A 26,482-nucleotide genomic window follows, 5' to 3' on the forward strand; every position below is an offset into this window, starting at 1 on the left:
TTTCAATGAATAGCAAGTAACCTCATTGTAGGTACTTATTCATTTCGGAATACGCAAATCGCAAAATCCTTTTGTTCGATTCCATCAATCGCCAAAACTGCATTCATAGCCATTCGCCATTCAATAGCCTTAGGACGACATTCGCTCGCTCGTAATCGAGGAGTCGTTTTCGCAAATCGAACTCTGTACCGTCAACGTAAAAAGTCCTATTTGACAACCTTTAGTGTTACACGTACTTCTAATTTTTATTTTACAAATGTACTGCCAAAGCCCTACCTAAAGAATTGCAGACAAAGGAGATGGGTAAAGCGAGCATTTATTAAATAAACACGACCTTATGAGAATATTGAGCAAATTTTTGTACTGTATGCAAAATGTAAATTTTTAAAGTGAATAATTTTAAACGTAGGTACTTTACTACCATAACTATAAAAAAGGTATTAATTTATTTTAAAACTATAGTTTAATAAAAACAAAAAGTGAGCTCTTAATGAATATGCCATTTTTTGAACATATTTACATATATTTATATTTTATTGATACATGTCAATACCATGTCTGTCATCTCAATTGGCTGCTGTCAGTAAATTTTGAAAAAGTCACTGTGATAATCATAGTCCTTTCTAATTTCCGTACCTCATTCTCACTCAGTAGAGAAACACACATAATATTATAATAGTTACGTGAATAAATATTTACTTGAAATATCTACATGCCACTACAGATTCCAGTGCTTAGTAATAAATAAAATTTTGCTTTTTAATGTTCAAAATTAAAAAAATCTTATTACTAAAAGTAAGTAATTACTAAATATCCTTATGTTCATCTGGTCAGTTTTTTTTTTACCCTAAAAACCACCCAATCTAATTTGAGCTTCGAGACAATACAAATAAGATCCATCAATCACACTCTGATGTTCAAGTATTTCAGCACTCGAAAACGACCAAATCTACTACTGTAGTCTGTACTAAGGGTACAGAGCTGGCGATAATTCAAAAGAGCCGTGCAATCTTACCTTCCATACATTATTCAGGCGAAAACAGAATCTCACTCACAGTCGGGCGCTTGCGTCTTGCGAAACTAGTCCGGACGCTTTTGTGATTATAGAAAGGCGCGATTTTCTCCGCCGCACGGTGTACGGTTCATAAATCACGGAGCCACCCTGTGCCGCAGGTGGCCACAGTTCTGACACACTATTGTCATTCAGACACTGTGAGTCTTCACCTGCGATGTTCCTTGGTGTGAGACATATAGTTACAATAATATATATTGCAACACGCATCACTACATTGTTCGCAGTTGCAGTAGCTGTTTGAAATGGCGCTTCTATATAGAAAAGTCCTATTATAGTATAAAGGACTACGTTATCGATAAAAAAGCTTGGGTGTAAATTATTGCTCTAACCAGGTTGCTCTTCTAATAATATTAAATGACATTGTGAGATGATGATAACAAAAAAAAACCCCGGCTAAGTTTGTTGTAGGCTTCTTCTTAGACCAGGACGCGTTTGGAACCCTCGTAGCTTTAGTTATGGCGATAACAATATTCGTTAACTTAAAACTAAAGCTATGAGGGTTCCAAACGCGTCCTGCTTAGCTATGAAACAAATAGATTCCATACCATAAAACTATATGCGAAATTACATTATTCTATTGCTTCTTGAATGTAGGACAAACTAAGATACAAACGTACACGTTTTCACATTCATTAAAAGCTCTTTTGTAACCTCAAGTTAGTCTGTTTGCTGTGACCCTACCATCGTTTCGAAAGGCAGATACTACCGAGAAGTAGCCGGTTTTCCAACATAAAAATGTTACAACTCAACAATTTTACAAGTTAGCCCTTGACGACAATCTCATCTGCCACCTGTCATGATGCTAAGATGGTAACCAGTTAGGGTTCGGTTCTCTAATCTGTTCTTACGCGACATCGTACAGGAACGCTCAATCGATTGGCGGAACGTTTTTGCCGGTAACTAGTCACTGCCGAAGCCGGACCAGACCAGAACTATTCAGAAATTATAAATTCCGGAATTGCCATTGCCGAAGATCGAAGCCGGGACCGCTGACTGCTTCCAAGCAACCTTGTCATTCATAATACCTATAAGGAAGGATGGTGAATATTAAACTCATCCTTTTCACCAGATGCCGCTTACCTATCAAAAATGGCCGTCCTATCTTTCCGTATCGCCTTTTGTTCAGTAGACCCTGTTGCGTTTCACATCGATGAAAATGTAACCTCACCCGTCGCGATAGGGTCGGGATTCGTGCGTCCGTCGTCACCGGATGGGAAGCCGAGATGCTGTGTAATTTGGTCGCACAATACAGCAATAATAATCGCAGGTCGCTCGTAATTGCGACGACATCCGTTGAACAAGACGTATAGTACACATGTCCGTGTGAAAGTAGTGAGAGGGCCGCGCGGGCGCTACTTCTCTTATCAGAACCTGTTCCGCGCATTTTTAGTTACATATTACGTTACGGGTAAAGTTCGCGGGGTGTGCAAAGTCGACACTATCCGGAATTTGTCGACTTTGGACTGAGATGCGGAGTCCAAAGTGCCGCCCCGTGCCCATCAAAATGAGGCGTAGATGTTAAACCTCGTTTGAATTTAATAACACTGGCAACCACAACATTCAGGCGGGATAACAGCACTGCTGCTTTGCTGCAGAAATAAGCATGGCGTTAAACTTTTTTGAATTGTGTATTTGTTAATAAACGTCTCCAGCATACACCATTCTCACTCTAAGAGGAAACCCGTGCCCTGTAGAGGGCGTTTGCTAATGATGAAATATATTTTTTCCATTCGTAATTTTTGTCATTAAATTTATTGACGCGCGATTGGTGCAATTGAAGAGACCCTGCTTTCTTAGTCAGAGTCTGTGGGTTCGATTCCGACAACTGGAAAATTTTTGTGTGGGTGTTAATCTGTAAATTACAAGTATTTATGGGTATTACTAGCTGTTGCCCGCGACTTCGTCTGCGTTTGATTTCGTTTTTTGATGTGGCATTAATTTTAGTTGTAGAAGTATTCAGTATCGCTAAGCCTTAAACGAGGAGTTTGCTGCTGTCCGCTGAGGAGTTCTGTCCTCCATATCCAACCACAGTTTGGGCAAAATTTAACACATATTATAACCTCAATAGTATAAAAATAAATATTTAAATCGGTTATAATTTGTCGGAGGTATGGTGTAAAATCGTCAAACACTCATCCCCTATCCTAAAAGAACCGAGCTTAATGTCGGGATAAAAAGTATCTTATATTACTTCTGACACTTCCAAGAATATGTGTACAAACTTTCATGAGGATCGGTTAAGTAGTTTTTGCGTGAGAGCGTAACAAACAAACTTACATTCACATTTATAATATTAGTAGGGATGCAAGTACTCATGGGTATTATATTCATCAGCTATCTTAGTACCCATAACGCAAGCTACGCTTACTTTGGCGATGTGTGTAGTCGTGGTGTATTTAATTATTTATTTAAAATCAACAAAATCTATCTTATGTAAGAGAATGCCCATCTGTGGGAATTTGATGATGACGCCCATACGCCGTATTCGCTTATCAGCAATGGTATCTATGGTGCCAGCTCGAGCATCATTTTAGAGTATGGTTGTTAGCTTTTATCTGAAAGACACCGGGCACAGTTGAAAATGCATTCACCTTGCTTTACGCCCGTAACATATTATCGGCTTTCTTTACGGTCCCATACTTAAATAACTGACTCGGGAATTTTTATTCGTTCTCCGTTGACATACATCAAACGTACTCGCAGTGTTATGTTGTAGCAACTTTGACGGCTGAGAATTCCAAATCTGCGATAAGCATCAGTATCGCTTCCTGGAACCATTAATTTTTTAATACGTAGCATAAACATTCGGACAATTTTAGTCATTGAACTAAACATTACTGTGTTCCCAATGATCTAGACTGGTGTTATATTTTTACAATGAAACTGTTCATTGTTATATCATCGAATCGTGAGTTTTTGTGTCGGCATTTTTTATTTCTATCCTCGAAAATCTTCGCGCAGAAAAATGTAGACGCTGCAAAAACTCCGAGAAATGTAATCAATATGTACACAAAGCGATTGCATTGTATTTGAAATAGCGAAGTAGGAATTCGGTACCGTTTGAAAATTCTAAATGTGCACCTAAAATATATAATATTACATCTCGCGCATCTTGTTCTTTGTAATTGAATAGCTTCTTAGAACAGTTACTTCGGGGAAGTGCTATCGCCATACTGTCTGCTGCCGCCAAGTATTTGCCTGCCGTTAATAATTACGAGCACACAGTGGCGTGCACAGAGTTTTTGACCAGGGTATGCATAAAGAAGGAAGACGGCATAAAATTTAAGAATCCTTCCCCTTTATGAGTTATACAAAATTTTTAGGGTATGCAGTGCTTTTGTGCACGTATGAAGTTCACTCACTGCGAGCACTTGAGGGTGAACACCCTCGCCACGAGGCGGCACTTTGTACGACATGTTCCTTGCGTCCAGTGGTTGCGAAGAAGTGTTGGCAATGATTTTCATCTTGCCCTTAGGTGGGCCATCAACTTGGTCCGTCTATTATAAGGATAACAAAAAAAAATTTCCTTATCGTGGGAGAAGATCATCAATCTGTAGTGGGTCGGTAATCGGCTGATATGGTGACGATGATGATGATGATGATGATGATGATGATGATAAATGATCTCTTTCTCTCTTTTTGTTCCTCTCCACTATTGGAGGTTGGCAGTCAGCTCAACGAACTCTTCGCCATGATAAATGATAAGGAATCATATTTCTGGGAAATTGTCATAACTATAACATTTTTAACATTTACAACTATTTTTTTTTTTAAATAAATAAATAAATATACTACGACAATACACACACCGCCATCTAGTCACAAAGTAAGCGTAGCTTGTGATATGGGTACTAAGATAACTGATGAATATTTTTATGAATAATATAAATACTTATAATATAGATATAAACACCGAGACACTGAAAAACACTCATGTTCTTCACACGAACATTTTCCAGTTGTGGGAATCGAACCCACGGCCTTGGACTCAGAAAGCAGGGTCGCTGCCCACTGCGCCAATCGGCCGTCACATTTCTGTAACGTATTATATAACGTTTATGTCCCACTGCAAGGCACTCTCAAAATGAGAAACGTTTAGGCAGTAGTCCATCGCGAACGACAAGTGTAGATTGATTAAAGATTTCCTTTACTGTTGGACCAAGTGATATTTAATGCATTCGACATATAAAACTCCGAAAAGATAGAGGTGCGTTCCGGGGATCGAACTCGGTCTTCCCGAAGAGGAGCCTGAAGTCTTAACCACTAGGCTGTCACTGCTCTCCTGTTAGTTGTATAATTCATGGCCACAACCAAAAAGTCATTGATCGAATCACCGATTTAAACAAGAAGCTCGACCAACCCTATAATTTAATACAGCAAATATCATAACTGAATGTCCGGACATTTTCTGAGCCATTTGAATTCCGTAAACCGATTATATCCCGGGAGTGATATTTTTTCGGGGCGGAAGTCTTTTGTCGGGCCCCTATCTCTTGGTCACTGTCGAATTTGATCTATGTGGATGTTTTGACAAGCGCCGATAGATAAATAGCCCTTCCCCGAAGTTTATTTATGATGCTGTCGACCGTCGCTTTGGAAATTATCGAAAGCGTTAAGCGTAGGATTTTACGCCAGCTCAGGTAAAAATTATTGGTGATCGGTGAGCCGCGTACTCATAGAAATATATGGAGAACTGTTTGATGCAGCGGCGCTTTAATTAAAAGTTACGTTGTTTTTTTTTCATTATGTATTTATGTTATTGCAATAGATGACTGCCAATTGGCGCAGTTTGCAGCAACCCTGCTTTCTGAGTCCAGGGCCGTGGGTTCGATTTCCACAGCTGGAAAATGTTTGTGTGATGAGCATGAATGTTTGTCAGTGTCTGGGTGTTTATATGTATATTCTATGTATTTATGTATATTATTCATAAAAAAAATATTCATCAGTCGTCTTAGTACCCATAACACAAGCTACGCTTACTTTGGGACTAGATGGCGGTGTGTGTATTGTCGTAGTATATTTATTTATTTAGAAAAAAAAAAATCATCATCATATCAACCTATTACCGGCCTACTGCGTGGCACGGGTCTCACACATGAGAAGGGTTTAGGTCATAACCCACCACGCTGGCCCACTGCGGATTGATGGATCCCACACGCCTTTGGGAGATCCACTGGCTGTCGATGATAATCATGATGATACTAGTTTAAAAACAGGGTACATCAAAGTTTCCATCTAAGATCCAATCTTATCCTTAAGTTCAAACGATAAAAAAAACCCAATTGCACAAGCAATACAATCCGACAAATCCGTTTCCGAGTCCCCTTTATTCCTAAAAAGGTTAGAACATGTGTTTAATTTTTTGATATAGTCTATGATACAAAATAAAAAAAAAAAAAAATCGTCGAATCCTTTGTTGGTGTGAGGTGGCGTGGGATCGACACCGGCGTCAGATACCGGATATCTTTTTATACTGGTTAGTGTAACACTTTGGATTTAAAAAAGGCTTTCTATAGGGTTGCTCTAGGATTGATTCTGCTCCTTATGTATATTTTTCATGCTATGGTGAGTTTATAAGATACGGTTTAATCTTGTTTTCATGCACGCTATACTTGTAGGGTTGCGTAGTCAAACACCTTGTTTAGTGCTTTGGGTCAAATACTGAATACTTACTATTTCTTCGAGGACTTTTGAAAGCCGATTGGCACAGTGGGTACCGACCCAGCTTTCTGAGTCCAAGGCTGCGGGTTTGATTCCCACAAAATGTTTATGTGATGAAGGACTTGCGTACGTCAGCCGCGGCAGAGGTGGTCTGTTGTCAACACAAGAGATAAATAAAATTATCATTTTAAATTAAACCGCTATTGTGCCTTCCCTAGCTAAATTATATCCTGCGCACACAATACAAGATATATTTTAAGATATGTTTATACAAATCCAGAAAGATCCAGACATTATAGAATCAGAAAGTCAGACGGCTGATTCAATAAGAAAGTTACACCGGGAAGCTTTCTTTTATGACTCAATGTAGAGACGGGGTAAGGAGGTGCTAGCTTTTGTCTAGGCATAAAAGGAGGTGTCGAAGTATATGTTATTATCTCTGTGAAAATAATATGACACTGGTATTGGAATTTAGCATAATAATATGGTGCGGAAGGTACTATATGACTGGGGCTTGATAGAGCTGCGTGCATTGTCCGTAATGTATTTTTTATTTATTTATTTTAGGTTGTGCTAACTGAAGGGTGACTGTAATTTTTAAAACTTTAGCGCAATAATAATAAGAATGAGAAATTTTACCATAACATACAAATATAAGCAGCTAAATATATCTACGCTAAATCAGTTTGTAGAAGCAGACCTATTTGTGACAGAGCTCGTCCGGGGAAGTACTATCTCATAGTTTAAGGTCTGACTCCTCTAAACCCCTGTCTCTTTTGAAAAAGGAGGTCTCAGAACTTCAATTATTTATGTCGATGTTGTCTAATGAGAATGATGATGAAGAAAATCTATTTAAAATTAACGACATTTTCAAGTTAAATACTAAGTAGTTATTAATAGCAAGGTACCGTTGCAAACGTATTACAAACTAAATATCCAGAAAGTGTATCGACGTCAAATCATTGAGTAGATACTATTCTAGAGAACTCAATTCCTACGAAATATATATTCATATAATATTATGAATACGAAAGTTTGTCACATTGTTTAATTATTTATTTGTTTATTTGCTACCTATGTTCGGCGTTGCCAGTGCACTTTTCTTAACAACAGTTGGTACAGCGATAGCTTGCATCCTTGAAACGGAAGAATGATACGTTTAATCTCGCGTAAATAAACGATTCCTACGAGATTTTTAAAGGATAACGAATGAATTAAAAAAAATGGCCACGCTTAATTGATATGATTCACTTTTTAAATGTCACACTGTTGAATAATGCGTTGATTCGCACCGTGTTAGAGACGAGTACACAAGCAGGCAATTTGAGATTTTTTTTATTTTATACGACATACATTATAAAGATGAATTAATTCATAGTAGTAGAGAAGCTTATTTCTGCCACAAGTTCTGCTGTGTTCCAGTCTGAAGGGTGTGGTTGCCGGTGTAATGACCGGCTTAAATCTACGCCTCAGGTTGACGGACACAGTGCGGCAGTTTGCAGGACGTGTTCCTTGCATGCCCTTCAAAGTGTGGCTCCATTTATAGACGATGGTTTTCCACTTACCATCAGGTAGGCCATCTGCTTGCTCCGTCAATTAAGAATATTAAAAAAAAAAAGTTGCCATCACTTGCAGCCCAATGGACTGCACGCGTAGCGCCAAAACATAATTTTCATCTCTAGTGCAAAGTACATTATTACTCGACGTGCTAAATCGTTAAAATGCAACATGCTAGAATATCGAAAATACAAATTTTACAGCCTCTAAAACTTTTACGCTTATGAAGTAGAGGTACATGGAAATAATATGGAGGTCGGGAATCGGACATCAAAATATTAACAGTGTAACGTTAAATATCCATACCCGCATTAGTCTATATATTTTATGGCCTTTAAGTCGGCTTGACACCAACTCAACATTCCAAACAAATCTTCCAAAATGCACTCTCTACGTTTCGCTGTAGGATATTCATTGTATGTAAAGTAATTTTGCAAAGTAACGTATACTAATTGAACTGTTCGTTTTGCGCACAAAATATGTTCCAGGAATAGCTCGCGCAACGAATGCTCGCAATTGAATGTTTGAAGACCTTGCGCCCGTTTATTTATTTATTTATATTTATATTTTTTATCTGCCAAATTGTGGGTATATAACAAGTTAGCATTTAATTAAACAGCCCCTTCACAATCGACTGTCACAGGCAGTGTGCAAATTTAAAAAAAAATAAAAAATTCCATTACAATTAAAAAATAAAAATACAAGAATCAGGAATAGGTAATAGTGTCGTTGCGTTATTATTTGTTATTTCTCAACGTGCATGCATTTGTGTGCAATAAAATATTTTCTACGTATCTTACTCAAAGCTTTCGCTTTAAATACAGGCCCTTAATTTCGGAGCTTTTATTTTAATGACGAAACGAAAATATGTATCACCTATTATATTGCACTTAAAAATAAAACCTGTTAATTGGTGATTTCGATCGAATGGCGCCATTAAATGCGTGTATATCACCAATGAGCTTGTAACTCCTCTATCGGAGTTGTCTCTAGGAGCCGCTTTCATCCCGTGGCAATAAAAAACTAATAAGCTAACACAAAAACGGGAAAACCTTTTTTCTCTATACATATCTATCGTCTGTCTGTATGACGGACCGAGATGAAAGATTCAATCACGAGCGGGCGCTTCTTAGAAGGCGCATTGGTTTTTTGCTAGTTTTATAGATTTAGGGCTCCTCGAGACGTGCTTTGAAGCCGCTATCGACTCGCACATTACCGCACGAAAATATCCACCTGCAGACTTTATTTCTTTTTGCATTGAGGTCATTATCCTTTGTTAAATTGATTCCCATATTTTCCCACCGTATGTCTTCGTGGTGTTTGCAGCGAAGGCGATAAGGCGGTTACATTGAAATTATTCGTTCACGGCCCGGTGGGAATCTCCCGGGATGGGTGACCGCAAAATACAAAATATTATGATAAAAGGATACTTTAGTTTGATCCAATTGAAACGGACAAGTGTATATGGATTCATGAAAGGATACAATCTCGAGTAATTTATTATCGGCTGGTACCTAACTGTTACATTAAAAAGTAAAATCTACAACAGGCTATCTTTGTTCTGCTATACAGCTCAAGGTTGTGAGAAAACTCATGTAACTCCATTGTTAATGTGTATTTTAAACGAATCAACTTTTTAAATTTAGGCAGACCATTAACTCCGCGGCAGACTAATTTTCCTCCGCGTACAACTTTGGACAAGTTTTCTTTTCCATACACACTTTAATCCGCTATTCTACGATCCACCGCGTGGCATCGGCTGATCGCGCTGTTATTTGTTTGCTCTACTGCAAAGGTTCATAGCGCCATTTTTGTAAAATTACCTCTAACCTTTGTCAAGAACTAGGCTATCAAGTGCAAAAAAGATTTTTTATATACGACTGCTATTTCCAATGATTAGCCCGTTTAAACAAATAAAAAAAAATACTTCTCAGCTCTAATATTGGTATAGATAAAAGTAGATAATATATACAATATAAGTTAGATTAGTTTGTTGGCAAAATGCCATAACGAACTTTTAACCTTAACAATAAAATAACTGTAATTGTACAAAAAACATACTCGTATTTTTAACAGTTTTATTTATCAAATAACTAATGCTCGCGTTTTAGTTCTTTTACAGTTTCGTCGGACCGTGTGATCCCGTGGGAATCGTATGTTTTCCTGAGATAAATAGCCTACTTTACTCTCCGTCCTTTCATCAAATACCAAGTAGATTGGTTACATAGTCAGGTAAAATAAGGACGAAAAGACAAACAAACAAGCATTTATAATATAGAATTTGGGCTGATATTTTATCGTGAACCTATTTAATGTTAGATAAACTTGCGCTTGAACTTATTTTTTCTTAGCAACAACCACTCAGAAGTCGTGAGATGCGTTTTTTCTTACAAGTTTGTAACCCACACTTGAAAAGTGTGGGTTCCTCAGTGTCTATTTGGACTCGACGAAGATTTCAACTTACATTTCTTTCATTGTATGTTTCATTTCCAAATTGAATGGTCCGCAACCAGCACGGCACATCAAATTCTAACTAACAATCATTGACATCTCCATCTTCATGAGCATTAGGTAGGTTATGTTTTTATTAATGTCTTAAGCGCTAAGTGGCTGCTTTTTCATTTAGCCGGAGGGAAAAGATTTATTGCATTTTTTATTCAAAGACCACCGCAAGACGACACAGATGATTGAAGGCATGAGAGCTCGACGCATGTGTCTTCATGAATGAAACTCTTTGCTTATTTTGTTTATTTTTTCAACGTATTTCGTTGAAATGACCTAACGGTTTACACGAGCATCATAATTTAACAAAGCGTCAACCGAAAGTTTTTTCTCGTGAGTTTTTGTCGTGAAATCTTCTCGGCGCTTCGGCGTTCATTCATTCGGTTCCGTTAACTTGTTGTTATTAATTTCAGTTTGTTCACGTTCAAATAAAACATTAAAAACAAAATAAAAAGGCGAAGTTTGAGTCGTTAACGTGCGATGTTAGTCGATCGTTTTCAACGTTTCTCAACACATTAACATCCTTGATTCGGACATCAATAAAGGCGGTTTGGAGTTTAAAAGTTCCATAAAACCGAAGTGCAATTAAATCAAGGAAATAAAGTAACTTTCGATTCGATAAAGTTTTATTCATGCCACACAATTTCAGTTGAGATATACGTGTAACGATTATTAGGGTAACTAAAAGTTGGACATCAAATTTTTTATGCACACATTCGGGTGAAAACTTGCACATACGTTAACGTCCTTCATTAACTTGTGCAAAATATTAAACAAGTTATCAAGATCCAAAATAAACTTCATAAAATTATTTAAGACAAAGCATTAACTTTTACTTTAGTGGCATCATGGTTGCCAAAGTTAAAACGAAACAAATATTTATGTTATACTAGCTACTGCCCGCGACTTCGTCTGCGTGGACTTCAGAATTGTGTCCAAAGCTTCGCTCGTTTACAATTTTTAACCCTACCGCGGAAACTATTGGAGAGATCGATATAGAAAGTACATGTCCTTTTTCATAGCATAGGTGACATGCATACAAAATTTCGAAGCTGTTTGCCTGCGGCTTAGCTCGTATACAATTTTCAATTTTCCCTCTGGAACTTCTTAAAGAGTCGAGATAAAAGGTAGCCTATGTTCTTTTCTATGCCATAGGCTACATGCATGCCGAATTTCATCCAAATCCGTTTAGCTGTTTTAGCGTGATTGAGTAACAAACATCCACACTTTCACGTTTATAAAATTAGTAGGAAGCCTTCTACTTCCTAATTAGTTACAAATATGATAACGAAAATACAATGTACTACAACTCTCTCTTCTTTGTCTCGTGGGCTTCGGCCGTGGCTAGTTGCCACCCTACCAACAAAGATGTACCGCTAAGCAATTTAGCGTTCCGGTACGGTGTTGCGTAGAAACCGATTAGGGGGTATGGGTTTATTAACTACTAAGTCCTACATCATACAGGTCCAGATCCAAGGAAAACGAAGCGTGGGACGTGCGTGCTACCAATTCGGCCTTTGCCTTTCTTTCGTGCCTCGGAGATTACGTTTAGTCGTCAGTTCCGGTTAATTTGCTTTACATCTGTTAATAAATAATCAATTCGAAAATTGAGTACTGTCGTAGTTCCATTTCTTCTCTCACCTTGGGAAAAGGAGTAGGAAATTAATGAGCCTTAATGTTTCACGGATGGCGTGATGAAAAGAAGTGGTATCAAAATACTGAATCATAATTAGAATTATAAATATTAGAAAACTTAAACGCTGGCAAAGAGCTAACTGAACATGCGATCAGTGCAAGCTTAATAAAAACATTCTTCTTTGTAAATATGTATCGATTTACCCATTATTATATTACAAATGCTTGTCTGTTTTGTTGGTTTATTTGTCAACAATACACGACTTAATCATTTAAACAATCTTTACGAAATTACTTATCTTGAGAAATAACATACTTATTATTTATTCCCGATGTCCTAGGTAACAATAATAGACAAGTAATTGATGAAATGCAAACAGATTGCCGTTTTAATTCTGTTAGACTGCAATTTGCGGATACAGCAACTGTGTAAATTGTTACAATTTGTGCGTTTGTCCCTCCGCTTTGGTCGTCGATGACAATGAATGAAGTGATTCGATAATTTCGTAAACCACTATTATGTCCTCGACGGGGCATTATGACGCGCGGCACCGTGACGGTAAGTGCGTAAACACCGGTTTCTGTGTCAATTGCTGTTATAGCATCCTCTGTGGACAGCCCCGGCGCTTAGCGACTCATTGTTAGGGTTTACTCAGACAAAGTGCAGAAAGACTCAAACGTTGCTACTTAATCTTATGAATGCGAAAGTATGTGTTGTTGGTTTGTCTTTACGCAACAACATAGTATATAATTTGTATCTTTCTTCATCATCATCACCATCACCATCACCAGTCATTACGAGCCACGGGCCCCTCCTCCCAGAATGTCAAAAGTATAAGTAAAATATTTCTTTCTTCAAGTTGGCACTGTTGATGCGTTCATGAGAAGGGTAGTTATTCACGCGGGCCCAGTTCGGGTTGGTATAGTCCACGAGACTTTGAGAACATTATGGAGAGCTCTCAGGCATGCAGATATCGTTATTGTTAAAATAAATATTTAATATTTTATAACTCACTTAAATTCGAAAACTTAGACTTTAAAAAGACTCGGTGGCCTCGGACGTGTTTCCGAAGTTCTAACACTTCACATATTCATTAAAGTTAGCTATGTTTGTTAAAAGTTCTTAAATAAATGAAATGTTGTTTTCCACAGTTTGTTTATATGAATATTCGTTATAACGGTCGAGTCTCAAAAGCATTATTCTGCAAATGTGAAGTTTCCACTAGAACATTTTGATCTAATTTAAATAAATTTTAATATAATTGGCTTGCTGATAAAGCGGAATATTTAACTGTTAAAACCAGAAAAAAAGAGTTTTCATATTTGATTCACTTAATTTGAGAGATCTTCCGAAACGCACTTTCAATTCTTTACTTCACAAAAATATGATCTTAGCCTAAAAATTTGTTTATTTATTAAAAAGTCGGTATAAAATCGTTTTTAGTTTAAGTTATATATTTAAGTATAGTTAGAGAAACAAGTAAACATAGTGCTAGTTTATGTGACACTAAGTGTGTACGCGCCCTTAGTATATGAATAACATAGTTACATGTTAACGGTACATCAGGGAACGTTTGTTGAAATATTTGTGTGAATTTAATTTTAAATGCTGAAATTAAATGCAAGTTCACACGTCCTTTTTTCTAATTAAGGTCAAAAAGCGTGGATGTTTATACAAGCTCATATTGAACTTCCTGTTGGTTAGGGTCAAATATTTTAACCCTCTGGGACACTTTACATATCCGATTGTCATAAAACTACAGTATGTTGGTTACGTACAACGTATTGACACATTGGTTATTTGTTTGTTTTTCTATGATTTGTGTTGATAATGTAGAGTGGCTAATGATGTGTAGCAAGAGAACTCCCTTGTGGCACCCGTCTGCAATAACCAAACAAAGGTTACATATGCACATGAGTACTCTCTTTCGCCTGAGTAAATACATAATATATACTTGATTTTGTATTTGCACAAAATGGACTAGTTACTTTAAAGGCTATACATAGACTTGTGTGCCATAGATCTGTACTTCAGCAACGGCTTTTACTTTTTGCTCTTTTGTCTGTAACTCAGTTTGAGTAATTGGTTATCGTGTTTACTTATTAGTACCGAGTCACGGAATGGAAAAAGCCTAATTTGGACATCCAAGATCAGTCACCCATCTGGTTACCAACTTGAGACGACGGTGTGTAATCAACCGACTTAAAAAAGGAGGAGGTTCTCAATTGTACTGTATGTCGCTGCTGATTAATAAATCGATTTGTTGACAAAAAAAAAACTAGTTTGTTTACGTTAAGTAGAAACAGTATACAAAGAATATATATAATTTGTTATTTATCATATTACTCGGCACCGACTTAGAAATGTTGTAGAAAACAATTATTACTTGCTGTTAAGTTGTTTAACAAAGTTTGTTTTTGTGTAAATTTTTTTACTTGTTGTGTTATAGCTTCTGGGCCTCACTACATTAAACCAATTTGATCCTATATCGGGTTAATAATGCTCAAGAACTTATTAATATTGATTACGTTCTGTTTAATTGTTTATTTACTTTGAGTTAAATGACTTTGAAAATAATTTAATTTTGTTACAGGATTTTATTAATTTTATTTTTGCTATTTTAAAATCAAACCATTATTAAAATATTGTTATATTTATTAATATTATTTATTAGATACGTTTACTGACTAGGAAATCCTCCCTGTAAATTACATATCCATTGCAAAATCCGGATGTTATGCTATCTGCAACGTCTTTAGATAGACTACTGAGACTTCGTTCAAGCCACCCATCTTATTGCGCATTTATGTCATCCTTTCTCTTCAGCTCGTCCTTTTTAGAAAGTTCTTCATGGAATCAAGTCACGTGTTAAACAGCGCTTACTTGCTCGACATGCAATATCGACATGCTCTCGGTTTCATTTTTGGTTTTGGTGTATCGGGTTACGTATTACAAACTAAGTGTATCTAAAATTATTTATTTACCGCACAAAATTTATTATATTTAAAACATTTTAGATACACTTAGTTTGTGTAATAAATAAAATAAATAAATATTTATTTTATTTATTACAAACTAAGTGCATCTAAAAAGCGTTAAATATTATAAATTTTGTGCGGTAAATAAATAACTTATCTTGATCTAATAAATAACTTAACTGAGATTAAGGTCATAAGGCCAAATTTTTTTTTTTTTTTTAATTACGGGAGAAGAGATCGTTTATAGTTCTAATCCATTAAAAAAAATTTTGCTCCGTTTTTTATCAGTGGCATCGTTAGTAAAGGTTATGCCCATTTCACTCCTGATAAATATTATGGTGAATGACCTTAATTCTTTTTAATCTTCTCTTTCCTTGATTCATTATTGATTTATTTCGCTCGTCTTGCTCTTACTTCTCGTTCCATTAATTTAAAAATACAACTCTGAATAAACGGAATTTATTATCTTGGCGTGTTTTTGTGTCATCTATACGCCATATTGAATTTGCCATGCCTAATAACGGCATCGCGCGAAATTAGGTACCCTACTGTGGAATAATCATGGACATTCACACATAGACGTATTCATTGCCTTATAATCACCAGTGCAAGCAGATTGGGGACAACGGTAGGTCGTAAAATTGGCGAGACTCAAAAATACCTGATAATATCTTATCTAGAAGGCCTATGAACTGTGACGCATATGTAACGATCATATCTCTAAGTCTACAACAGGGTGAGATTAAGGCAGTCAGCGACGTGAAAGCAAACTATGTAGTAACTAGCGGTTGCCCGCGACTCTGCCATATTTGAAATACAAGCGTTTTTCCCAACCAATTATGTACCCTAGGCCCTCTTCATTTTAAGAGTATTTTTATGTCCTTAATCATGTTTTTTTTTTTCAACCCCCATTTTTACCACTTTAGGGGTTAAAATAGAAATTAATGAATCGCTTCATTGTTTAAAATAAACTGAAGAGCCGTACTTATTTTATTTATTTACACTTTAAATTTACACAATAGTAGTATTGTATGGAAAACCTGATTGTCTGAGAGTTCTACATAATGTTCTCAATGGCGTGTGAAGTCTGCCAATCCGTACTTGTCCAAAGTACTGGTCTACAGACATAGTCTGGAGTAAATTGTACGAGAAAACCTGTAAGAAAAGAGCAACTACTGAGTTTCTTGCCGGCTCTTCTCGGTAGAATCTGCTTTCCGAACCGGTGGTCACTACAAACATACAATTTTTACTTGTTGTTTAGTTGTTTACGATGTCATTTTTTTTACGAGTAGTGTTCAGTTTTGAGACGTTTCAAAAGTGCTTATAAAGTAGGCCTACTTGAAATAAATGAATTTTGAATTATTTTGAATTTTGAACCAGTTCGAGCTCTGTAATAATAATAATATAATAATAAGGGCTAATAATCGGTTCACAATGATGAAGGCACTCTGCACTGTGCAGTGGGTGTTGACCTTAATGTAGAATGCGCCAATCGGAATGATACCTTATCGTTATCGTGGCGCCTCACGCGACTTTTTGCGCAACCTGTTCATCTAGATTTATGTAGGTCTATGTTGAAATAGCTCGCTTTATGAAATTTCAACTAGAATAGAATAGCCTGCCAATTTAGTTTAGCTTATAGATTTGTTACAGAATTGAAACCAAAACCACCGTTTTGCCGCCAAACAGCATGCCGTCAAACACACCCGGGCGTTTGTTAATAAAAATTTGACGACCTCCGTGGAGCAACGGTGAGCGCTGTGAATTTAAGTAGGAGGTCGGTTCCCGGCAGGAAAAAATTATAATTTCTGAATTTTATCTGGTCTGGTCTCGTGGAAGGCTAAGGCCGTGACTAGTTACCAACCTACCGACAAAGACGTGCCGCTAAGCGATTTAGTGTTCCGGTGCGATGTCGCGTTGAAACCGATTAGGGGTGTGACTACCATAACCCTAAGGTTAGCCCGCTACCATCTTAGACTGCATCATCACTTGCCACCAGATGAGATTTCAGTCAAGGGCTAACTTGTAGTGGAATAAAAAAAATCAGGCTCAAGAGGCTTAACATCTACGTCTTTGATAGACACAGAGCGGCAGTTTGTAGGACGTGTTCTTTGCATGCCACGAAACACGAAACCCGCGAACTGTTTGTCTATTCACAGGCGACGGTTTCCCACTTACATAAGTTGTCTCTGCTTAGTATGTGAATTTTTACTGTAAATAAATTAATAGTTCAAATAAAAGGTATTAAAAACAAACTAATTTCTACCTTTTAGTTTACTTTATTTATAAAAGCGTGATTTTTTAGTTTTTCATAAACCACTATCTTTATTAGGTATAGCATAATGAATCGGTTAACCATTCACCATCAAATTTGTTAATAATAGAGAAATCGGCTAGAGATAATGGTTGGAAATTAAATTTAAATAATTCCTGCCTTATCGACTATAGATAAAAATTATATTAATTAACAAAAATGTTATTTTGAAAATTGAAAAATGGAATCATCATCATCATCATCTCAACCAATTGACGTCCACTGCTGGACATAGGTCTTTTGTAGGGAGTTCCACAATGCACGGTCCTGGGCCGCTTGCCTCCAACGGCTCCCAGCTACTCGCCTGATGTCATCTGTCCACCTCGTTTGGGGCCGACCTACGCTGCGTTTACCGGTGCGGGGTCGCCATTCCAGCACCTTAAGACCCCAACGTCCATCGGTTCTCCGAGCTATGTGCCCCGCCCATTGCCACTTCAGCTTCGCAACTCGCTGAGCTATGTCGGTAACTCTAGTTCTTCTACGGATCTCCTCATTTCTGATTTGATCACGTAGAGATACTCCTAACATAGCTCTCTCCATCGCCCGCTGAGTGACTCTGAGCCTTCTTATGAGGCCCATAGTTAGCGACCATGTCTCTGATCCGTAAGTCATCACTGGCAACACGCACTGTTCGAAGACTTTAGTCTTCAGGCACTGGGGGATTTTGGACGAGAAGATGTCACGAAGTTTCCCGAACGCTGCCCATCCGAGTTGGATTCGGCGGTTTACCTCTTTCTCGAAATTGGACCTACCTAACTGGATCGTGTGTCCTAGGTATATATACTCGTCTACAATTTCGAGTGCAGAGTTCCCAACAATTATTGGGTGGAGCGCAACATGAGCGTTAGACATAATTTTCGTCTTGCTCATGTTCATACGAAGGCCCACCTGTTGAGAAACTCTGCTGAGGTCATTGAGCATCGCATTAAGGTCTTCCAGAGTCTCTGCCATTATGACTACATCGTCGGCAAACCGAAGTTGAGTGATGTACTCGCCGTTAATGTTGATGCCAAGCCCGTTCCAATCCAGAAGCTTAAAAACGTCCTCCAACGCAGCGGTAAACAGCTTCGGGGAGATAACATCTCCCTGTCGCACTCCTCGCTGCAGTTGGATCGGTTTCGTAGTCTGGTCCTGTATACGGACTGACATAGTGGCGTTTTTGTACAAACACTTCAAAACTTCGATGTACCGGTAGTCAATTCGGCATCTCTGCAGTGACCTTAACACAGCCCAGGTTTCCACCGAATCAAAGGCTTTCTCATAGTCCACAAACGCTAAGCAAAGTGGCCGGTTATACTCTTGAGTCTTCTGTATAACCTGCCGCAGCGTATGTATGTGGTCTATGGTACTGAAGCCCTTTCGGAAACCGGCTTGTTCAGGAGGCTGGAAGTCGTCGAACCTATTCGCGAGACGATTCGTAATGACTCTTGAGAACAACTTGTAGACATGGCTCAACAGCGAGATAGGTCTGTAGTTCTTCAGCAAGGTATTATCACCTTTTTTGAAGAACAGAACAACCACGCTCCTGTGCCATGCCTCTGGCGTTGTGCCTTGATGAATGACGGAATTGAACAACCGCTGAAGGACTTTAAGTATCGGTTTTCCACCCGCTTTCAGGAGTTCTGCTGTGATTCCGTCATCACCCGGTGCCTTGTTGTTCTTAAGTTGTTTGAGAGCCATACTAATCTCGTAAAGGCTGACGTCCGGGATATCTTCAGTGAAGTGTCGGGTCAATTTGGCTCTAGGGTCTTTAGCCAAACTTTCAACAGGCTTTTGTGTTGAGGTGTATAACTGTCCATAGAATTTCTCAACCTCACTCAGGATCTCTGGTTTAGAAGATATGAGACTACCATTGTCAGTCTTCAGGCGAGTCAACAGGCTCTGTCCGATAGACAGATCTCTTGCGAACACTTTCGAGCCTTTGTTGCGCTCAATGGCGACTTTAATTTTCTCAGTGTTAAAGTGTCGCAAGTCTTTCGTCTGCAACTTCGAGATCTGTCTATTAATACGCCGATATTCAGACGCATCTTTTGAAGACTGTAGTCTCATTTCTTGTCTCTTCTCCATAAGCCCGAGTGTATGGGCTGAGAACTTTTTGGTTCTATGTTTACGGTGGGTCTTAAAGAACTTGGACCCAACCGTATGGACAGTTTCCACAAGCCTGTTAAAAAAAAAAAAAATGGAATAATCTTATCAAATTAATGTATTGTCATCGGTTCTCAATATATCTACAAAGTTTGAACGAAATGGGATTGTTTGAAGAGGATCAAAATCAAGTCCAAAGGAGTCGGTTACAAACATACATACAGGTGAAGCTAATATAAAGCGTGTAAAAATAGCACCGAAGACACTTTTCCATTCAAATTACGCAAATTGTAACTTGGGTAAATCTGACTGCATGTCCGGGAGGGTAACTTTCGAGTTGACACACGACTATATTAGACTTTGCAAACTTGCTCTAGCAAAGTAGAACTCTCAAAGTTAGTATTATATACATGGTGTTCCAAAACCGTATTCGATATTCGAATACAATTTCCTCGCAACCCATTATCATCGTCGCTATAATCAAACGGCGCAGACTGTACAGGGTGTTACGCAACTCGATCCATTGTGGAACAATTGATACAAACACCGTGTCGCTGGAACAAGGCAGTCGATACAACTCGGCAACTGTCGTGACTGCATTAACTGCAGAGCCAAAGTTAATCGCTAACGTTGCTATAGACCAAGAGACAGTAGCGATTTTTGCAAAGAAATTAGAGCGTGAAAATAGCTGCGCCCCGCAGTGAAAATAGGTCTGTAATATTTTTATTACAATTACCGCGAGTATAAATGGAGTTTTGAGGAATGGTGATATGGCAAACTATAGGCATACTGAAATCTCGACGAGGTGAAATTCGGGTTTTTTACAAATCGAGCAGGAACTATGGTTTTTCCGGGTTTAAGTCCATTCAAAATTTCTTTTAAATTCTTTCATTAGTTGCGGCGTGACAAACACACGCACTTACATACTAACTTTCACCCTCATAATAAGATGAGGTATTCTATTATAATACGGACACAACATCTAAAGTTTTGTATGAACTCCATGATAAGAATAATTAAATCGGATTGTGTAAGTCCTTTAAAAATAACTTTGATAGTATAATATTCCATTATGCAATGTTTTGAAGAAGAACCACATTTGATATTTGAATAACTTCCTTTCAATTAACTCTTAACCAAAATCAAGTTGGCATCGTTGCTTAGTAAGGGCGTGAAGGAAGTGCAAACAAACAAACAAATACACACATTTGCATTTATAATATTAGTAAGAATTACATACACACAACGTGTCGCTAAAATAAAGTCTGTGTGTATCGTGTCATGATGCCAGAATTACCTGTTTCGATAGTTTTTAAACTGTCTCTTACACTATAATGTACCAACTCTATAAATAGATACGTCTGACGCGGTAGACTGCACAGCTCTTGCTAGACGGGGTTCCTAACGTCAAATAAACATTTGTAACCCTTCAAATATGAACTCTATGTAATACGTTCAGAGTTCAGATTCAATTGCCTTTAAACTTGCAATAGAGTTATAAGAAAAGCAAATATAGACTTTATGGGCAAGAAAATAGAGTTCGATTTCAATTGATTGTGAACTTAAAACAGCATAATAGTTGTAACGTAATGGGGATAAGGTTGTAAATGCAACGGTTGCAAGTTGCAACCCGCGTCCGATATAGGTCGGAAAATGAAGCGCCATTTATAGTACTCCGCCCGTACTATCGTAGTAGAGTCGACGATCTTACTAACCCTAGATATACACTTCAAGTTTTCATGAATATTCACTAGTATACCGTATATATATATATATATATAATTGTTTTTTGATGGTTAAGTTTTAAACGTTATGCAAAACGCGTTTCTGCGAGAAGAAACATGCAATTTGTTTATTTTTTTATCTTTCTAATTAAAATTGAACTAACAACGTACTGAGAAGCTTTATCGCTTGATCGTTACCTTTGCCGGTATGGTGATAAGCCGATGAATTCCACCCATTAGCTTAGACTCTGATCTGGGCCAAGAATGATCGCACACTAATCGGTAATTGAAACCAAAACATCATTAGGGCCTTTCCTTAAATCATAGCTTTTATGGGCGAGAAAATGACCAGGATGCTTTACTTGAAAACATCATTGATAAAAAAGCCCAGGATATAATACAATTCTCCCCCCTCCCTCCTCTTCCCGCGGTTGTCATACGAGACGAATAAGAGAAAGGGAAGCAGCGTCATTTGTTCTATTACTACCATCCACTGCGATCACCAACCCGTCTTACCTAGCGTGGTAGTTTCGGAAAAATCCCGGGTGGATCCCGATTGTTACTCTATAGCCCATCAGTGAACTATTGAATGAATTAATAAATAAATATACTTTTATAGCACACCACAAATAGTACATAAAAAAAGTATAACAAAACAGCGTATACAATTTAGCGGCCTTATCGCTTCATAGCGATTTCTTCCAGGCAACCAATGGCGATGATAAAAAATAGAGAAAATAGTTAGGTGGTGCATATACATATACCCATAAATTAAATATTTCATTATTTTAATATATATATATACACATATTACATAATTAAATAACTACCATTATAAATATAATATATAAAAATTATACTTACTTAAAAATAATATAATAAATTAAATATGAAACAAAATAAATAATTATCCTGAAATATAAATAATAAAAAATAAAAAAAAGGGAAGAAGGGAGCAGTGAACTATCCCTGGTCATCAGATGATTGAGAGAAAAAGTGATCTTTCACAACTATTATAGGCTGTTAATGAAAATCTTTGTAACATATTCCTAATGTGCATCTAGATTTTTCATATCAATAACATTTATCTTAGTGTGTTCGCCTCCTCAATGGTTAATGTAGTGCAATGCAGTTTTATCGCGCGTGTGTGCTATATAGTGCATTATGTTTAATGAATGGATTGCGTACGTGTGCGAACGTCGGCGGGTTTTATTGATTTCTCTCAGATAGGTTAAGCATATTTTTAGATCTAGACGTGATCTAGACCTAAGTGAGACGGTCTGGTTGCAGCTCGCGCGATACCCGATATCAATTTCTCTTATCTTGATATGTATGTTTTTATTTTTATCGTACGTACACTTTCCCTGACGTCAATTTGTAAGAGATAGTTGGGAAATGATTCTTGCGGTAGGAATTGTGCATTTGTGCGCTGGTTCTTTGAAGTTATTGTAATGTTCCGAACCAGTGGTAGTTTTATTACTAATAGAGATTATTCACTGTTTTTTTCGACTGCCTGGCTCAGTGGTCTTATAAATGGGATGCCATTTTTTTTTGTCGCGTTGGAAAAGCTTTATGGCTTCCTCTATCCTTTTGGCCAGGACAGAGGTTATGTGGGATTCGTTTACCCAAACTATAAACCACCACGGCATGTCCCTCTACTACGCGAGGAGGGGATCAGGGCAGCTTTTTTTTCTACACTTATTTCTTATTAAATACGATGTACCGTGATCGTCGATCGTTGTACTTGCGATTGCAAGGTAGCTACGTTATTCTCAATATTTTATATTAACCTAATTTTTCTTGTTACAGGTTTGGCTTTACCGTAAATACTACGTAAGCTACCAGTCACCACTTTCAGCAATGGTAAGAATGCCTTTATTGTAATAATTATGCTGTCTTTTTCTCTCTCCATCTTTCAAAAAGTTTACAAGCAGAGATTAGTTATTTAAATGGTGTCAGCAGCGTTAAAGTTCGAGGCAGCTCAAAATGTACACTTATCACCTGGTGACACATGGTATTATTATATTCTTATTTCAACAAGTTAAACTAGCCTTTCAGGTGTAACATAACTTGACGGAACAACATATTGTGAAGATGAATTTAAATTTTATTGCCGCTTCAATGTTGTTATGATAAATTGCAATAAATTACATAAATTTATCAAAATAAATTATTCTTTGAAATAAAAATATTCTTTAATTTAAGTTCGGCCAATAAAATAAAAAAAAAGTTTTGATAGAATACAAATAATTTATCTGTTATCATTATTTATTATAATCTTCTTGTAATCGCAACTTATCGTGTAAATAAAGTAATACCGCATCGATATCCGAAACGTCAAGTGCATCGATATTAAAATGCTATTAAAATACTGTTGAATTTGATATCTAGATCTAAATATAATCATTCAGGCTATTTATTATATAAATGTTTATTATATATTTATGGATTTTACTCCTTAAGGATCGATTTTCATAATTATATAAGGCGCCCGGTATGTGAAAAATGTGAGGAGTAAAATCTACTGATGAATGACCTCGTTACGTTTTCGCTTTGCGACGTTGCATGCCCGCCAACTGTGATGCTCAAACATACAACGTCGCTTTCGTTTAATGAACTTATTTTTCCTATTTAAGTTACCAAGGAAACCGAATATTATCTACGTAAAGAAACAATCACATAAATACATGGGAGAGAGGGAGATAGAAAACATTATAATTTTTTTTTCCTATTCTTGTTACCATGGAAACTAAATAAAACATTACATTTATCTTAATAGTTCTGATACTCTACATCCACCTCAATCTCCCGTAGGCTACTTCTAAGAAGTTACACTTCCGCCGTGTGTGAATAAATTGCACAGGATTTTTAATTTACCCTTTCATATGGTATTAATCTTTATTCAGCTAAATAAACTCTTTTTGTGTATGTTTCGACAATCGTACTTAAGGAATAAACTGCAGTCGTGCGTCGGAGCTGAAACACACTTTTTTGTACCTACTAATTGACGGAAACAGCACATGGCACACCTGATAGTAAGTGGGGGAAAAAAAATCAATCGCCTTTAAACAGGGCAACACTTCGCAGGGCATGTAAGGAACGCATCCTGCAAAGTGCTTTCTTGTCCATCAACTTGAGGCGTAGGTGTTAAAGAAAGAAAAATCTTATTTATTGTCACACATTTGTGTGAAATGTTACATTTGTGTCATAAAATTGTTGAAGTATAAAAATTAAAAAATATGTGTGACAAAGGAGCTGGCTCAGTATAGCTGCATACTAAAACGCGCAGCACTTGTTTTCAGCCGGCCCCATTATCTTCGTCGTCACTGAATCCTCGCGACTAAACAATAACAAAATAATCATTGAAAAGGACAATAACATAAATAATAAATAAATAAATAAATATACTAGGACAATACACACATCGCCATCTAGCCCCAAAGTAAGCGTAGCTTGTGTTATGGGTACTAAGACAACTGATGAATATTTTTTATGAATAACATACATAAATACTTAAAATATACATATAACCCAGACACTGAAAAATATACATGCTCATCACACAGACATTTTCCAGTAGTGGGAATCGAACCCACGGCCTGGGGCTCAGAAAGCAGGAGCGCTGCAAACTGCGCCAATCGGCTGTCATACATGCCAATCGGATGTCAACATAGAATATAATATATAAACAAACAAAAGATATTTTATACATTAACACAAGTTAAGTGCCTGTAATTACAGCGGCACCCACTCCTGAGACCAGAACACATCATTTCAACTGTGCTGCTTAGCGGTAGAAATGGGCATGACGGTAGTACTTTCTCGATCGAATACTCGATGGATACTTTCCTTGTATGCCCGGCAAAGTGGGAATTATAATAATAATCTCTTTATTAAGACAACTAAGGTCCACCTTTGTTAAGTAATACAACTGAAACGACTATGTTAGTATTAATTAATTATATTATAGAATTATATTATATTATAGGATAAATTCAAGACAGTTTGCTTCACCGTACAAGCACCGACTTGAAGTGTTGCAAGATAGGTGAATCAAACTTTCCCGCTACCATATTCAGGATACTGTTCGAGCTCGACCGCATCCTTGTCAGGAGGGATACCGTCTTTTTCCTTATAATGGCGTAAAAATGATCGATTCGCTCCCGAGCGAACATCCCAGACGCTGAACCGAACCTCGGCAAACCCAACAGTATCCTAAACCCATTATTATATTGTACACGTGTGTTTATAGGCGGTGGTTTTCATCCATCCATCAGGTGAGCCATCTGCTTGGTCTGTTGCTGATATCTTTATAATAAAAAAACCGAATTCGTATTTATTTATACATGACATTCCCAGCTGAGACCCTTTTTGCATGGGATTATTCCTAAATAGAATGGCCAAGTTCAAGAAAGTTACAATTCTACAGAACTGGCATAAAAAAGTTTTACTGTTTTATTGGATTATTTTTTTCATTACATTTTATGATATAAATAAAAAAGTGGAAACTTTAAACAAAACAAAAAATTGTTATTCTTTTCGAACAGCCTCAACCACCTTGAATACTGTGATCATTTATCATTGAAATATAGGTCTATTCTAGGCAAGTTGGTTTTGAGGAATACGCCCACCACACTGCTCCAATGCGATTTGGTGGACTACAATTATCCTTTTAATACTATAAATATAGCTCTCACGCTCGGGTACAAAATAAATGTATATCGAGTGCCAAATATTATTTAATTATAAGTTTTTAAAAACGCAATAATAAATACAACGTGTAAAAGAATTACTAAATAATATTGAAGGGTGCATAAGTATATAAGGTACCCTGTAAAAATATTAAATCAAAAAAAGCATGTTTATTTTTCCATACAAACTAATTCAAAACATTCTGAGTATTTACTTATGACAACCCTATTGAAGATAGAAGACCGACACGCGCATAGT

At 37.1% G+C, this 26,482-nt stretch overlaps 1 protein-coding gene across 3 annotated transcripts in view; it reads left to right on the plus strand.

The window, feature by feature from the left end:
* LOC120630279 overlaps positions 1 to 26,482 on the plus strand; it is a 222,139-nt gene that overhangs the window by 188,851 nt on the left and 6,806 nt on the right. For all 3 annotated transcript variants that reach the window (XR_005659018.1, XR_005659019.1, XM_039899453.1), the window contains one exon: positions 23,342 to 23,395. Coding sequence is in view for 1 of the 3 variants with exons in the window: in XM_039899453.1 (XP_039755387.1) it covers positions 23,342 to 23,395 (54 nt within the window). In the remaining 2 variants the exon portion in view is untranslated. The remainder of the gene's footprint in view (positions 1 to 23,341; positions 23,396 to 26,482) is intronic.

This window comes from Pararge aegeria, chromosome 16 (genome assembly GCF_905163445.1).
Source record: "Pararge aegeria chromosome 16, ilParAegt1.1, whole genome shotgun sequence".
NCBI classification, from domain to species: domain Eukaryota; kingdom Metazoa; phylum Arthropoda; class Insecta; order Lepidoptera; family Nymphalidae; genus Pararge; species Pararge aegeria.